The sequence below is a fragment of the Bactrocera tryoni genome, chromosome 3 (genome assembly GCF_016617805.1).
Source record: "Bactrocera tryoni isolate S06 chromosome 3, CSIRO_BtryS06_freeze2, whole genome shotgun sequence".
Taxonomy (NCBI): Eukaryota; Metazoa; Arthropoda; class Insecta; order Diptera; family Tephritidae; genus Bactrocera; species Bactrocera tryoni.
Window position 1 is genome coordinate 70,951,444 of NC_052501.1, and position 17,804 is coordinate 70,969,247.

The 17,804-nt window shown below is 31.6% G+C and overlaps 1 protein-coding gene and 1 long non-coding RNA gene across 3 annotated transcripts; one reads left to right on the forward strand and one right to left on the reverse strand.

The window, feature by feature from the left end:
* Positions 1-917: 917 nt before the first annotated feature.
* LOC120770077 (cathepsin L-like) lies at positions 918-17,748 on the reverse strand. 2 transcript variants are annotated; one of them, XM_040097219.1, is made up of 5 exons: positions 17,493-17,748; positions 15,392-15,497; positions 2,136-2,350; positions 1,945-2,057; positions 918-1,879 (listed from the first exon to the last, which is right to left on the reverse strand). In XM_040097219.1, exons 2-5 carry the CDS (start codon positions 15,482-15,484, stop codon positions 1,281-1,283), a joined length of 1,020 nt encoding a protein of 339 aa, XP_039953153.1. In that variant the 5' UTR covers positions 15,485-15,497; positions 17,493-17,748; the 3' UTR covers positions 918-1,280. The 2 variants fall into 2 exon arrangements, with proteins under 2 accessions (XP_039953153.1, XP_039953154.1); XM_040097220.1 differs by lacking the exon at positions 17,493-17,748 and having other exon boundaries at positions 1,281-1,879; positions 1,945-2,054; positions 15,392-15,484.
* On the forward strand, positions 5,910-7,327 carry LOC120770078. The gene is made up of 3 exons (XR_005704910.1): positions 5,910-6,107; positions 6,290-6,386; positions 6,478-7,327. It is a non-coding gene; the product is annotated as an uncharacterized LOC120770078 (long non-coding RNA).
* Positions 17,749-17,804: the final 56 nt, after the last annotated feature.

Consider the following 17,804-nt stretch of genomic DNA (forward strand, 5'->3'; position numbering starts at 1 on the left):
TAAGAGACTGCGTACTAGTGTACATAAATGCTGAAGCTTTTGAGAGCAAAAACTTTTAACATTTACATTAATTAGAAAAATTATTTATTTGAAATATGTAAAGCGCATAAAAAACAGTTTTCTAACCAAGAATTTGTATAGTTATTATAAATATACATATATTCTTATTGAATTTGCCTGATCATTTTAAATTTTTAATATTTTCAATAACATATCGCTCTAATAACATTGGCTGATATTATGACTTTCAAAGGCAAATCGAAAAGATTTTAATATTGCACATTTTTAAAATGAATAAAGTGTATTTAAAATACCTGGACATAACCTAGTTTATTTCATGAAGTTCTTTCTAAATTTTTTCTAAACTAATGGAGTTAAGGGCACGCCTAATGTGAAGTTATAAAAAAAAAAATAATAATTTATCGTATTACGATAGGTTACAACTTCAAAAATATTCGGATTTCGGAATTATATTTTTTTTTAATTTCACTTTTGGGCGAAAAAAATCAATTATTATGTTAATTTAATTTTTTTTTTAATGCATTTGAAGATATTTGCTTAAAATTAGTTAATACAGTAGTTTTTCTTTTATAATTTAAAAAAATTTTTTATACTGTCACATTAACAAGACAGCATTTTAATTATTGATGTAGATATTGCTCCTCAAAATGCAGGATATGTAGTAAAATGTTGTTGTTGTAGCGGCAGAATTCCTCCGAGTTGACAGTCCTTGACCAGATAAAAAATTTAATAAAACATTCGCATTTGCTTCAATTACAAATCAGCGGCGTTGCCAACTCTCCTTACGTTAATTGCCAAACAAGATATGTTATTATGCTATTGCCATTCAGCTGCTTTCTGTTTCTATAATTGTATATATAATACCTCCACTCTTTTGTGTCAAACAAAATAAAATGTTTTATTTTTTAAAACTTGTATTTTATTATATAATGTTTTTACACGTTTCGTATGCTAAGTATGCATTAATATAGTGATGGCGATGAAAAGGTGGTATTACGTTTTATACATAAAAGTTACACATTAATGTAACCTTTGGTTTTTCTCTTTGCAAATGTTTTCAAATTCACGCATCGACAAAAGTAAACGAAAAAAAAAATAAACAATACTACAACTTATAACGTACAAATAATACAAACAAAAAATCATATACGCTTCATATAGAAGTTAAAAATTCACTGTAGTTTATAAAAAAATATTAATTCGCAAATTTTGATTCCTATGTATTTCCAAATTTTTTGTGATGTTTGAAAATTTACAACTTAAACAAGTGGGTAGCTGGAGGCCGAAGCAATACCACACTGATTGTCCTTGTTGCGCGCCATCTTAATATAACCTTTGTCACCCCAGGTGGTGCCCCAAGAGTTCTTTACCAGCCAGTAGTCTTGTCCACTGGGATCAGTGCCATAGCCCACCACCAAAACACCGTGATCTAATTGCTCTGCATCACAAGCTGGTTCATTATAAACACCTTCAGAGTAAAATTGGAATGATTCATGCGAAGCATCGATAGCAACGGAAACTGGACCAATGGTGGCAACAGCTTGCTTCATTTTCTCCTCATCGCCGGCTGGAATGTCGACAAATCCGCGATCGGTGGCACCAATACTGGATGGATTATAGTGACAGGAATCATCAATACCCTCATACGGGTAGGATTTCTCCGTATCTATGCCACCATTATCCTTAATATAACGGAAAGCGTTATCCATCAGACCACCATTACAACCATTGTTGCCATATTTGCTAGAGCAATCGACCAAGTTCTGTTCGGACAGCGAAACTAGTGTATTTGTTTTGCGGAAATGCTGACCCTCAAGTGCGCCAGTTGTGGAGAAAGCCCAGCAAGAGCCACAGTGACCTAATGATAAGGTAGGAAAATTATTTAAAAGTTGCAAAAACAAAAAACAAAAGGGTTATAATTACCTTGATCCTTGACATCGGTAACAGCACCGTGCGAACGCCAGTCCACGGATGTCGGCACAGTAACATGGGCTGGTGTAATGAAGGTGGCGCCAGTGAATTTTCGGTTGCTGCTGCTTAAAGAGCAGAAATTTAATTATTTTCAGTTAAACTTTTTGTATAGGAAATTTTGCTAAAAGTCGCTTAACACTTACCGTAATTGCTTTCTTAATGTGTTGTTGTAGCCATTCATTGTTTCACGGAATTCATTATGTAACATGTCGCTATATTTGTTGACTGCCATTTTAAATGAAGTTTTGCCCGCTGCGTATAATTGATTGTGCTTGGCAATCTTTAATCTGTTGTCATTGAAGATTTTCCAACGGAAACGCTCTTCTACATCGTTTGAGTAGTGCTTCTTGTGTTCCATCTGCAAATAAGAAAATAATCCAAGTGAGAATAAAGCATTTAACAAATGTATAAATATGTATATTATAGTATGCTTATACAAATAAGAAATTTATAAATATTGCATTTTTATGAAAATAAAGTTAAAAGAAAGTAAGAAAAAAAATAACGCTCTGATATCGCAAAGTGTTAGACAGGGGAGAGGGGTGGTGTTGGTTGTGCTTTTAAGGGTCAAAACTGGGTTTATCACGAATTCGGCGAGTAAAACCCAACCTAATCTATGCCAAACCATTTTCAATCAGAGAGAATTTGAGAAAATACTATAAAAAGTAAATAAAAGTGTGAATGCAATATGCACCAAAAGAGAATTGTGAGCCATAAAAGTGTCTCCCTCAATTTTTGTGTTTTATGGCGATAATAAACATACAAAGAGAGATTTTGTTTATGGCGGGAACATACATACATATAAAAATGCATGCATAAAAAAATATATTTTCAAGTACAGATAAGCTAAAGACCACCTGCAGATTTGCAATCTAACGCTTAATTATTTGTATGCAAAACAAATTAGTAGCATTGAGCCATTTATCTCGATCTTACGCTGACAAAAAGTGTCGTAAATACCATATACCAATTCAGAGGTGTGCTTTATTGTTGTTTCCTCAATTAAGATACGATGTTTATGTATAATTGAATGCGATATAAAAGTGTAATTGGTTTAATAGTCTTAAGAGCGTTTAGCATTGTAAATCATTCAATATACTCGTGGAAGAAGGTAATCCTAATTTGAATAAAAAATATCGAGAAGAACCTGTCCTTTTAGTTACATGACAATGTAAGACTTGCTGGAAATGGCCATGATACCTACAACATGATAAACATAATTAAAATATTTGATAAAATTCGATACACTATTTGTTGTGGTCTCAAATTGCTCGCAAAGCGATTTTCCAATTTTAAGTTCAATTCCATAGAGAACTTGTGTGCAAGTTCTATGACATTACACAAACTGTTTCAACTGAAATTTAGTCTCAATAATTTCTTAAATAACAAAAAAATAATTCGTACAACAACAGTAGACACAACAAACAAATCAGTTTGACATTTGATCTGCCGAAACAACGAAAATGAAGCCGCGGCCACTTTGTGTGAATTCGAGAGAAAAAGCCAAATATTTTGCAGAATTGAATAAAAGCATATGAAAAATATTAAAAATTACATGCAAATATGCGAATTTAGTAAAATGCATAGCAAGTAATGTCAAAGCATTTGTAAAGTAAATATAAATTAAATATATAAACATATATAAAGTAAATTGGTGAGCTGTAAAGCACGTTTGTTCTGCAATGCCGTTATTTTTCAAAAAGCACATTCAAACGATTATAAGCAACTAGCGAGTATGTAACTCGTTCATAAGTAAATTTTCTCTACACCAGGGTTGGATTTTGGGTGAAAAATTAAATTTTTAATTTTGATTTGAACTTAAATGTGTTGAAGTTTTTAATTTAAAAAATTGTAGTGAAAAATTTAATTTTAATTTTCAATTTTTTATTTTGACTTAAATTTAATTGTAAAATCGGATTTAAATATGTAGCTTTAACTTTTAATCCCGAAATCAGAGTTAAAAATTGAGAAAATAATATTTATAATTTAAAAATTCATAAACTATTTTTAATTTAAAAATTGGGGTAACAAATAAAAAAAAAAATATTTTTAAAATCAAAAGCTGGAATGAAAAGTTATATAAAGGAAAAGGAAAAATTATCCTTACTTTTAACTGAAACCATGAATCAAATTGGAGTAACAAATAAAAAAATATATTTTTAAAATCAAAAGCTGGAATGAAAAATTATATAAAGGAAAAGGAAAAATTATCCTTACTTTTAACTGAAACCATGAATCAACAACAATTTATGAATAGTGTTTTAACTCATGATCTCATAATCAGCTGATTTGCTTCAAAAATATCAAAAATATATATTTTCAAACATTTCTGGCAATAAAAATGTGTTTTTGAGACGTAACTGAAACCAAATAGACTGTAAATCGCACAAAATCTAAAAAATATAGTTTTTTTTAATTAAAAACATAATATTAATTTTAAATTATTATGGCATGAATTATTGTCCAAAGTAATGGTACAATCTCAGTAGAAATTGATCAGATCGGATATTATATAGCAGCCATACAATTATATTTTATTGTATGGCATTTTTTGTATTTGAATTCGATATTTGATGTTGAAAATTTCAAAATTAGTTTGAATTAAGATTTTCGGGATTACAAAAAAAAAATAAAAACTTAGTTAAAATATTTAAGACATATTATTGGTCTTACGTTCTTATATAATGCCCTAATGGGCATTCATATGCACCAGCATGAATTTAGACAGACTCATATCCTAAGCGAATGCTAGATATGCATTTCAATTAGTAACTGTCTGTTAGCTTACGCAATGCTATAACACAGTTAATTATAATTCTGTAAATGGACTATTTCAAGTGATCTTGGTGACATGAAAGTTTCAAGTGAAAAATCATACTGTACACAGATCTCTGGGCAAAGTTCCATACAAAAACAATGCATTTATTAGCCTGTCACGCCTAATTCAATTAAGAGGAACTTGCGACGAAGTCATAACAGCGCGATTGTATGCAAAGATGACTGTTCACTTTTGTCTCAAGTTGTTGTTTGTTTGCTTGTGCTTTTTTGTAGGCGATTAGCCGATAGTTTTTATCATATTGTATATTTCAGTGATTAGCTTTGCTAATACTACCGTAAGCAGACCGGCTGAGTGATAAGACGAGTGCTCATTTGTGTGTTCTTATCGGCGCCATTAAATAACAGTGAGTAACCGAAATGTTGAGCACAGCAATTGATTGAAGAGCTACACTCGAGTCAATTATTTACAAAGTCATGTTATTATTTGATTATTTATAATTCAGTAGTTTAGTAGCTATTTATTTTATTTGAGTGCACATCTTCTTGCGTTAGTTTTGCCAACTATAACAAACCTGAGATGTGCGGGATTTTATAATGAAATTTTCGGGTTTCGATGATTTAGAAATAATTTAATCTGAAAATAATGCGGAAGTATTTTTATGCGCTGAACCGAAAGTAACGTCAGAGACTCAATGAAAATAAAATTTAATTATATTTATGAACGAACGATCTATTCCTTCATTTTATGAGATATCGACCTGAAATTTTGCACACGTCTTTTTTCTACTCAAAAAGCTACTCATACGGTGAAATAACTGTTATCGGACCCTCATAGCATATAGCTGTCATACAAACTGAACGATCGGCATCAAGTGCTTGTATGAAAAACTTTTTTATTTGAAAAGATATCTTTACGAAATCCGATTTATATTATTGTCATATGACATTAGCAACAAATCCAAATGCAATAACTTGTATAAACAAGAAATAAAACCTTACAAACAACCGAATAGCGTAAAATTACGATGCAAATCCCGGCTTTATCGGAAATAAAAAAGTTACGCGTTCCGGGATACAAACATTTGCCATCACTAAAAGAGTACCATAAACGAAGAAAGTGTGCAGCGTGTCGTAACGGTTGTTATCAGCGATTATTATTGAGTGTGCCTTATCGAGATTGAGTATGCGAATTGTTAATGTGGTATTACCTCCGTATTAACATGTCGAACTTGTTTAAATCATATAATGAAATGCTTCGTTTTTATATGAGTGGTCAATAGATTAGATTATCATGGGTAACCGTACGTAATCTGCTAGCTCACATGTGTTTCAATTAGGTAAGTTCTTGTCAGAAATTATGAAAATGTTTATATTTCATTACGATTATTTATTGGCAATGAATAATAGTGGCTGATATGATATCATTATTTCGATTAATGAATAAGAATTATACCTATTGTAAGGAAAAGAAGCGACGGATTGTATACAAAAATTCACATGACATTTTATACATATGTAGGTAACTGGTGCGCTGTTGTATATTTCGGCCAATAAAGAGAGAATGGGTAAAGTTCACAAACGGACTTTCGGGGAAAACGTGCACAACTAATTTTTTAGTGGGTATAACTATTATAGATTGAAATTTTAGAAGAACAATTATAGCTACATAGGTTAATAACAAAATATTTCCAAAAAAAAAATTTGCAGAGAACCAGATTATAGTTAAATATGGAGGGCAGATACTTCAACCACCAAATGAAGACGCTTACTTCGATGCTCTCAGAGTATGATAATGAAACGCTCTGCTTCGGAAGTTCCTTATGTGGCCTTCAGCAATCATTTAAGGGGTTATATACAGTTAAAATTTTCCAAAAAGAGCGCTTGGAAGTGCAAGGACAAATTTTAAACTCGGTTTTTCAAAATGGTGTTTTCAAAGTAAAAAAAAAAATGGAAAATTAGCTTTTTTCGATCTTTTAACTGTATATAACTCCTTAAGTGTTTATATGCTCCGATTTGAAGTTGATCGTACAAATAGTTTTAGCTTTGTGTAATTTGCTCCCAAAGTTTTAAAAGCGTTTTTCTTGAAACATTGTTTTCAGAGTTGGTAAAGAAAATTTCTGGACCGAATGGGCCTGGAAAATAGTTGGACCGAATGAACCTTCTTCGATCTATTAGTCAGATAATGATCGAAGTAGTAAGATTTTTGAAGATCATTTCTATTTTTTAGCCACTCTGAAGTGAATTTTGCAAAAATAAAAACAATTTTTTTTGGGAAGCGGCCATTTTGTCAAAAATCATAATTTTGACTAGCCATTTGATGATTAAATAATGATCTATTGTAATAAAAAATGTTTTTGGTTTTTTGATTTGAGATAATTTTAAGCAGCGATAACTTCTTCACCGCCAAACGACTTTGTTGTTGTTACATATAGCGGCAGAAAACATTCTTGAAATAATTTCGAAGAATGATGTTGAGTTGACAGTAACCGTAACCGATTTTTTATACAGCCAAGCTTGGACCCGACTGTCGTGGGAATTTCGGAGGAACTCCTGTACGGCTACGGAATCCAAATTCTTTTTTTCCAAATAAATCACCGATTATTGAAGTACATTAAATTCTGTGAATGTACCTTATTTGTGTTAATTTTTTTAAATAAAATGCTTTTCCCAAAATTCACAAAAAAAAACCTGGTTTTTCTGACTTAAAAAAAACGAATTGCCTCATTTAAACAAATTTAAGCTATTTCAAAATTTCACTTATCAAAAACTAATAATTATATAAATATAAAAAAATAAATTATATATAAATTAAAGTAAATTTGAAATTACTTAAAAAAAACTAGCATAAAAATTGTCCAACAGGGACTTTGTCCATGATCCCCTGCATGCTTTTTAACTAAAAATAAAAACGTAAAGAACGAGATCAAAGCATTGTCAAACTCCCAAAATAGCTACTGAACAGCTGAGGTGCTTGCAGTAAAAACTGCGTGTTCTATGAAACAATACAAAAAATTTTCAGCATTTTCTCATTTAATTTCATTTTTATTGTTAACTAAAACGCATGTGTTGTGCTTTACATTCTCTCCTTCCTACCAACGAGTCAGCTACACGTGTTGCTTGACATTTCTATTGCAGGATTCTTGTAGTTGCGCGTCGCACAGCTGATGATGGCTGTGAATGGCACACATTTCAAGAACACTGCGCGCATTAAGAAACACTAAAATATAAAAGCTTTCAAATATGCGGCCATGTGCTGGCAAGCTGCAACCCTCTTTATTAAGCGAAACAACAACAAACACACACATGCATCAATGCGTGATTTTTAATATCGATTTTCCGCCAAAGAATTGGAGTCATAGGAACGCAAATATTATGGAATTTTCGTTAACAATTAACTTAAATATTTGCATTTATTTATAAATTACATTAAACTAATGCTTATAAAAATATTACAATATAGTTGCTGTACAAAAAAGGTGCAATATACACTTTAAAATTATTATAATTTGCACATATACAAAGAAAAAAACACACGTTTAGGATATAAATGCCTTTTGGTGCCCTTCTGAGTTTTCAGCCTTCGTTTATATTTGTATTTTATATTTTTAGTACATTTTTTTTTGTTCTTAATATTTAATACTACTGACAGTGTTTTAAATATTTTTTTTTGTCATAAATTTAGTAGTGCTTTTGTATACACTGAAAAATTTATTATTTAATTTCTGCATTTTTACTTTTATTTACTTTCATTATTTTCTACTTTATTGCAGTAACTTTGTGTATTAACCGTGTAGTAACTATGTATTGCTTGAGCTGCAAGGATTTATTTTCTTAAATCATATGTTGTTACTTATTTTAAAATTATGTGCTTAGTATGCTAACTACTGTTTAAGTTGTTCCATTTCCAGCACGACACCACCATCTTGTCCGTTCGACGCGGACGCCGCTGGCACCGCCGCCTGTGTCTCCAAACACGCTTCATATATGCTAGGATCTTCCCACACGACACGTTTTCGTTTATACATAATAAAGGCAAATAATATAGCATTCGCCACAAACATGACCAACAAGAATATGCCGGGCATAATCACATCCCGCATCATTTGGTTGTCATCGGCGGCTTTGCTATCAGACATCCTGTTTGCTTTATGTACTATTGACTACCGAGTATTTTTGTATAGTATAATTTTATATATTTTTTTGTACTTTGTGCGTGCCAAATTGCGTATGCTGAGTTGCTTTATTTCCTTTGTTGTGTTTTTGTTTTATTGTATTGTTAGCTTTGTACTAATGACAATCAGTCTTTTGTCGTCGTTGCTGTCAAAAACAAACGCGTCTACTTAACTTAGTAGAATTAACGAAAATAAATTTATTTATTTTGTAGAGCCTTCCATGCGCTGACATTCCACATTCACTACTCGCTTGCAACTGCTGTTTGCGAAGTACACACCGTACTTGGGCTGCACGTTTGGGTGAACTACTGCGCTAGTTGCTCTTAACGACGCAGTCGCTAAAGCTGCTGACTTTTCTACCGACTGCCGCTGCTGCTGCTGCCTCGCTAATCGTATGTGTAGTGAAATTAGTTCGACAGTGGCTGATAAACTAATCACTGGACGCCGCACCAAACGCTCATTGTTGTATGTGTAATCATATGTTGATATTTGCCGTTGAATGGCCTCTGCAGCGCCAGTGTCCACTTGTACGACGGCTTCACTTCCTCCTACTTGTTGTTCGGGAACTTTGTCCATGCTGTATTGTTGCTGAACGGCATTTGCGTATGAACCGCAGTATTAGTCAGGCTACAAATTTGCACATATGTATATGTACATACATATATATACATATTTATATACATATATATATATATATATTTATGCTGTGTAGTTGTACGTTTATTCCGCTCTTTTATTAATAAAATTATGCCTTTTGTTATTCTTTCACCTTGACTCTAGAATTTAATGCTGACGATTGACATAGTCAAAATTATCACACGCTGTACATAGTATGTATATTCTTTTGTTATACTTTTTTCGTTCTTTTCACTTTCGTTTAAATAATAAATTTTTTTTTCTTTTTGTTGTATGCTGACTTTTGCCAAAATATTGACCCCTCTGACGTATGAAACATAGTTTTGTACACGAACAACATGCAAGCATTTCAAGCCCGTTGAATAATCATTTATCAGTTTAACTTGTTTAGCACAGTCGCTACTAAAACAGAGAGTATAAGTGTATACTAAGCGCTATACGGCTTCAGTGTTTCAAGTAAAAATATATTAATATTGGAATGCAAGTGAAGTGTACGTAAGATTTTCATATGACGAGTGGTTTCGGAGAAAAAACATTTTATAATTTCTATTTTAACACGAAAACCACATTTACGCCTTGCTACATTTATTGATTTCAACATATAAAGTTCACATTTTACAATGACGGAATATTTATTTTAATTATTTAAGGGTTATATCCACTTGAGAATTAATAAAAAAAATCGATATTTTATTTTGCATATGGGTGTGATTATCGTATTTACTTATGTATATTTGAGATTGTTCACGGAAATTTTAAATTTAATACGATAAATCGTTTCGGAGTTATGTATGGATGAGCATATTTGTAAGAAACTTGGTGTAAACGATTTCCAAAACTTTAAACGTGTTTTTGTCGAAACGATGACAGTCAATTCTAACTAATTGGAATGGACGCTGATTTTTAACCGGCCAAGGATTGTCAAGTCGGCACCATTCCTCGAAAGTACTTAAGGACAACAACAACAAAAATTCTCCAAAACAGCTCTATCTCTCTGTAGTATGCAAAAAAAATCACTTTTTGGGAAGTCGATATTTTGTTACCAAACAAAATTTCCATCTACAGTAATAACATTTTTTTTTTTTGACTTGAGATAATTTTAAGCAGACAAGTCACCGCCAGATACTTTTTTCGGAGGTCCACGTGGAGATTTGATTCAAGATCAACAGAATCCAAAAATTTTCAACAATTATCCCGGATCAAATGTGCATTTATTTCATTTATTAATTTATTTCATTTACTTATTAAAAGAAATGCCTTTTCGGAAAAAAAGTTCACAAAAAAGCGTGTTCTTCAGACTTGTAATTGGATATAACCTCTTAAAGTCTAAATACGTTTTTCTAAAAACCGCGCATGAAAGCTCTGTGAAAGCTGATTAGCAAGTAGCAAGTTTAAGAAGACATGCAGTATGACAAATATGTGAGCACCTTAAGAGCTTTTCAATCATAATGCTAGTTTCTTCTAGGAAAATAATGATAGAGAGGACGATCCCATGACAGTCGGGCCTCTGAAACGCGAATGTATCCACATTTTTATCAGACTGTTAACGCCACAGCACTTCAAAAAATTATTTGCCACTTGAGCAGCAACAAACAACAACAACTACAACGGTAGAGATGAGCACTCAAACATTAATACAGCACAAATGACATATTTCTAAAATCAACCCTATCGACACAATCAACTTCATGTTCAATGTTGCTTCAATTTAGCTGCATACATATGGCATGCAAATATGTATGTGCATTTAAAGCGTAAATTCTTCCTTGGTTACCAGTGATAAGTGGAACGCCCCATTTTCTTTGCACGAAAACACTTGAAATAACTCAGCTTGATGGCATTCGCTTTATTTGTTCACTCATTTAACCTTCCTTCCTTTTCGGACATTCTGATCTGTAGGTTACAAATCAAGTTGTTGTTGTCTTGACATTTTATTTTTATTTTTTGTGTAGATCGGCAATGCTGCAACAAGCTGCAGCAGCCGTAATTGCTGCAACTACTACCAATACAAGCAGTTATTCAGATACATGGGTGAGTAATGGTAAGTCAAACCCGAAATCAACATAGAAAATCCCGAAATCATGCTGACATCTGTACTTAGTATAAACAGTACTGCGGCGGCACTACAGAAAGGGATTTCTTGTAATGATGACGACGTACATATGTTCAAAGTAACAGATGATCATGATTTGCAATCAATTTTTAATAATTTTTTTTTTGTAATCTTAATACATTTTCATGTTTTTAGTTCAATGTACTTAGCGATGCATACAGAAAGCTAGACGAGTGTTATCAACTCCAGACGATGAATCCGGATTAATCTGAGGTCATTATCGCAGCAGCAAAGTAAAAAAAATATATGCATGTGTATGTAACTATGGCTGCTTGCTACTGCACTTTATTTTTCTTAAAAAGCCTAAAAGTATGCTAAACCATAATGCATTATTGAACTATAATGGAGGTAATAGAGTTGTGTTGAAATAAAGTGGTGAGTTGCAAAAAGCGAAAAATAGTGGGATGTAGATTCGGTAAATTATTCATTAATGTGAAGTAAACAACTTTTTTTCTAGAATAAATATATTTGTTAAAATAACAATAATATATTGAAAAAGGATATTGTCCGGCCAGTTAAATAAAGTTAGTTCCAAGAATTTTTTGTTGTTGTTGTAGCGGCAGAAAGCATTTCTGTAGTAATAGCGAGGAATGGTGCCGAGTTGACGGCCCTTGGCCGGATAAATATACGGATCCGTTCCGGTTATTAATAACCGATTGACGTGGGAACGGCCAGCAATCGAATCTATGCAGCCGTCACGGAATTATATTCGCCCCAGCAGTCACAACTCGGTAACAATGCTCTATGTAATCTATGGGTAATGGTTTCTGTCCCTACAACAACATACTACATATCGTTGTATACCTTCCTATTGCATAGGTGTTTGTGTTTTATAGTCTTAGGGAGCAATATGGTAGCTTTGAAGCAGAACTTCCTTATCAAATATAGAAACGCTCTATACAAACCCCCATACATACATACATATATGTATGTATATATGCACATGTCTGTACATTTTTAAAAGTATTTATAGCATATAGTATCACAGTTTTCGCTTTAGTTAGACCTTCTCCCCTGTTGTATTTGCGAAGCTATGCATTTATTGCTGATAAGAAAACTTAATGCCGTCAAATCAAATGTTAACGATTTATAGTATATGTTTACATATGCACATACAACGTCTCAATACGGTATTGATTAAAGAAAAATATAGATATATGCAAACATATACTTAGCTACTTTATAACGACTATCATAGCTGACCCATTTGAGAAAGTATTGGCTAGAACGCAATTGCAGGCTGAGCAAGCAATGGAGGAAAAATAAGCACAATAACGTGCGATTTTGATAGATAAGCTATTGAAAGAGACATTGGAATATATTTTATAGCAAAGTACAGTAATGTGCAGAACAATAGCAAGTAAGCTACTATAAGAAAGCTAATTGAATTTGTAAGTACTTTTAGGGGGTTATAGCCTATTGTGAATTTCAAAAAATCGCTTTTTGGCAATTATAATATGTATATCGAATGTAAATATATTTGAGACTATTTGAAAGTTTTCAAGTTGATCCAGATTCGAGTTTGAGCGTATTTGTAAGATTATTCTAACTTGCTGTAAGCCGCTTTCACATTTTTAAACGCGTTTTTATCGAAACTCTGTTTTCGGAGAGGGTGAGGACAATTTCTCCGAAACGGCTGGACCAATTGACTTGAAATTTTCAATCGATGTTCTTAGACAATGATCGGAAATCAAGATTTTTGATAGTAATTTCGTATTTTACAATAATTTTTTTAGGTAAGAAGATGAGTATAGGTTGAGATTAATCAAAGGCTTTGGAAAAATTTTAAATTTCTGGTAAAGTTGCAGACAAAATAGATTTTAGGTCTAATTTATACCACAAATTGCCTTGAAAAATTTAGTTGTAGTCGAAAAAAAATTTCAACCAAACAGGATGGATCACAAGAATATTCAAAATATTTACAAGACCTGTGAAAATGTTCATTTTTTTCTGAGAAATCGTGACCACCGGCTTTGATGAAAACGATGTTTCGAGAAAAGCACGATGAAAGATTAAAGTAGCCGTCCGGTCTAGGCTGACGAGCTGCCCTTCCAAAGGTACTATCTCCTATACTTTAATAGCGATTGCCATGAAACTTTGGGAAAATATTCTAGATACATACATATATCATAGCTTTAAAAAAATGTATGGAAACAATTTTTTGAAATTTCAAAACCCATGTGTAATCCCTTGAGCCATATTATTCTAATCGAAAGTTTCGTTAACTAATACTGTACACAACACTGTAAAATTCAACATTTTGATTGACAACATGCACATAAATATGCATAAATATATACATATATTACTAATATATTTATTATATTTATATATTATTACTAATATAACTATATTTTTTTCAAATATAGAAACTGCAATTGTTTACATAAAATAAATTCCAATTTCATTAATCAACTTTCGTATAATTAAAAGCGTTTAGTTGCTTACAAAAACTAACTCCGACATTTAACACTTAACACAGCCACTTAAATATTGATAAGGCACATTTTCTTTTATAAACAAAAAATATAAGCTGCTGCATGGATGAATGCATTTATGATTGACAGAACTGTCATATCAGTCTGCTGCGACCATGTGATGCTTTGGCGCGTGTTGTTGCATTGGAATTACGCAGCAAGAAGTTTAATGCAGTTTGATTCAATAAGAGTACGTTGTATGCAAAGCGACAATTAAAGAAAGAAAAATAATATAGTAAAATATATGTAAGTGTAGATAGGCGCAAGTCTACAATATATGTATAAAGACAAGAAAAAAACAAAAACGTAAGCGTACTTATAGAAAAAAATTGCATTATCTCTTAAAACGCTTTAAAAGCACATTAATATTCCGCATTAAAGTTACATTTTCGTAAAGATTTGAATGTATGTTTGTGCATGTATGTAAGTATGTACATATATGTATGTAATTATTCATATATGCTTTGGATGCTATTTATCTTTCTATAACCATGCAGCATTTCTTTGAAAGAAAAATGATACCGAGTGCACCAACTACATTTCTTTTTCTACCCATTGCATGCTATTCATCCATTTATGATAAACAAATTTACAATATTAGTAATGTCAGGATTTTTGCATTTAATCAAGAATGGATTTGTAAGCAGATCAGTCACTTGAATATTGCATATAATTTCGACACCATTGTGTCAGTGCATGCTATAAAAATGTGTAATTATTGCAAATAACAATAGCAACATATGTACATATATGCATCATACAAAAATGAATCACCCACGCAATTACTCCTTCCATTGTTACGTTGTTCTGAGTTTGAAATAATTATTACCATTACGTGGTGGTCAACAGTAATGACCATATGGCATGGCATTTTATGAATAACAAAAGAAAGTTGTAAAAAGTGTTGAAAGTTTTCAAACATAAATGTAACTGAAGGTACAATATAAATAAAATGTTGAAATGAAAGAATTTTCAGTAAAAAAGTAATAAACACGCAGTCGGGTAACGGTAATTACCACTAAATTATATAAAGCCACTGCCGGCAAAAGATTTTGGTTGGTTAAAATTAAAATAAGTTCAGAAGTTTAAAATTTTCATCTAGTAAAATCTTATCAGGAATATAAATAAAATAACCACTAATAAACTATTACTCTGGAAAGCACTCAAGCATTAAAAAATCACTCATTAGTAGTTAATAAAATTATTTTTTTTAAAAAACTTACTTTGTAGGCAAACCATTCTTCTTTCACAAGATCACTGAACGAAACTGCACCAGTATAGGCGAACAACGCCATAAAAATGAATACTGCGCGCATCTTGGTGGTAAATCTGCAAAACAAATATTGTATTAATAAATTATATAAAAATAAATAGGTTTATTTTATAAATTTTACTGCATTAACTTTGTTCAATATTTTTGCAACAAAAACAAAAAAAAATTATTACTTCGCTTGCACCGAAGACTCAGCTCGTCACGCTGATTATTTATGTATAGCGTAAACATTATGGGGTCTCCGACGTTTCCGTCTCTACAAACTTCATGGACAGGGTATAAGCCCATAGTGTAATTTTATATTGGTGAAATATTGTTTACCCTTTCTTCTATAATATGCAATTAATTTATCTTTGGATCAAACTTTACAACATGCAACGGACATACCAATATGTACATATAGTATACATTTTAATTATGACTTTAACAAATTCTGGGAATAACATTATCTACGTACACATGTGTGTAATTAGCAGCAACAGAAACTTACATGATTACTTTTTAATATATATAAGTAATTGCTATGAGAATGAAATGATATTACTAAGAAAAAAATATGTATGCCTTTGAATTATATTTGTGCAACAAACTCCTTACAAAATTAATCATTTGAAAACTTCTTGGAATATATTAGTAAATAATTAAATAGCAAATACACACCAAACAACATGAAAACCAGCATTTGCTTACTTATTATTACAATTTTAATTAAACAACTAGTATTTAGAAGAGAAAACCATAGCAAAATTTAGCAAAGTCAATGCCACTGAATAAATTAATATATGTATTTGTGTTCTGCGCATATATTTAAAGTGTAAACATATATTTTTTGTGTACCACAACAGCTGATTATCAGGTAATCTTGTCACGTCAATGGCACAAGTAAAAAGAAGAGGTGGAAGAGAACAAATATTGAAATGAGAGTATAAGAGCAGATATTTTTTTTTATTAACATATATGTATGTACATATTTATGTACATCCATGCATATATATTTTAAAGTATCAAATAATAAAAACAAAAAATGCTTTCCAGTTGCATTTAACAACAATAATCAATAATTTTTACGCCGTTGCATATAAAGAAAATCAATAAAAGGTACTATCTATGTTTATACCCAAACCAATTAGTCATTAAATATAGAGCCACTCTGTTATTTATTTATTTTGCTCTTACCTATTCCCCATTTTTCTTTGTTTATTAAAGCACAACATTATCTCCGTTTATACATAAACAGACTTGTGGGTTAAATTTCATATAAACTTATGCCTCACCAGGGCAGAAGACTCGATTTCTATGCGATCTAAAAAGTATACTCAGATAAGGTAAAAGAATTTGAAACGTAGACATTATCAAGGCAGAGATTATAACAAATAATACGCGGTTATTTGACCTTATTTTGGCGCAGCAATAACGATTTTATTGGACTACTTTCTACACATATGTACATTGTGTATACATTATATGCTTATTTATTAATATTAGAAAATCGACATATTGAAAATTTTGTTGTGAAATTCAAATAAAAGTTAATATTTTGTTTATTGAAAGTGTTGACAATAAAAATGACATGGCCCTATTCTTTCAGTCGGATTTCGCGGCGAATTCATGGTCTCATAATTCGCTTATGAAAATAAGATTGAATTCCGTTATTTGTTTATACTTAATTGTCAGTTATTTACTTCTTCGGTTTTCTCTGCATTGAATTTCTATAGAAATATTTATCTAAAACAAGTTTGTTGCGACAAGACAAACAATGGGGGCCAAAGTGCTTTATTAATATCAAAGATAAAGAGAAGCACAACTCTCCTGTCACTGGGTTAATATGCTTTTATAACAGAATACTAATAACTAGATGAGCCAAGATCTGATGAATTCAGCGTATACTAGCGTAGGCAATATTGATATATTGAAATACTGTACTATTCGTCACATGACGCAATTTTAACTAGCATCAACTAATAGCTTCACTTTACCTGAGATATATTTACAAAAATAACTATATATTCATATATACATACAGCGAAAAACATATGTATTTAAATAATTACCTCTTTTCCGTTTGCTAATTCTCTTTTCCCAATCGGCCAATTGTTGAGGGCACAGTATTACTGATATTTATGGCAATTGTCTTCCGCCTGTTGCTCGCCGTGTACGCAACTTTGCAGTTAAAAAATATTTACTTTAATCAATTCTTCCCACTAATATTAATTACCTTCCTTCAAATACAAAAACGTTTAACAATTTAAATATTTTACAAAAGTCAACTAGTCGGTATGGCTTGCGAATCGCTAATAATTTTCTCAGTTCCGCTTGCAGCTGAATTTATTCGTCCACAGTTCGTTTTTCTGTTTTCTACATCC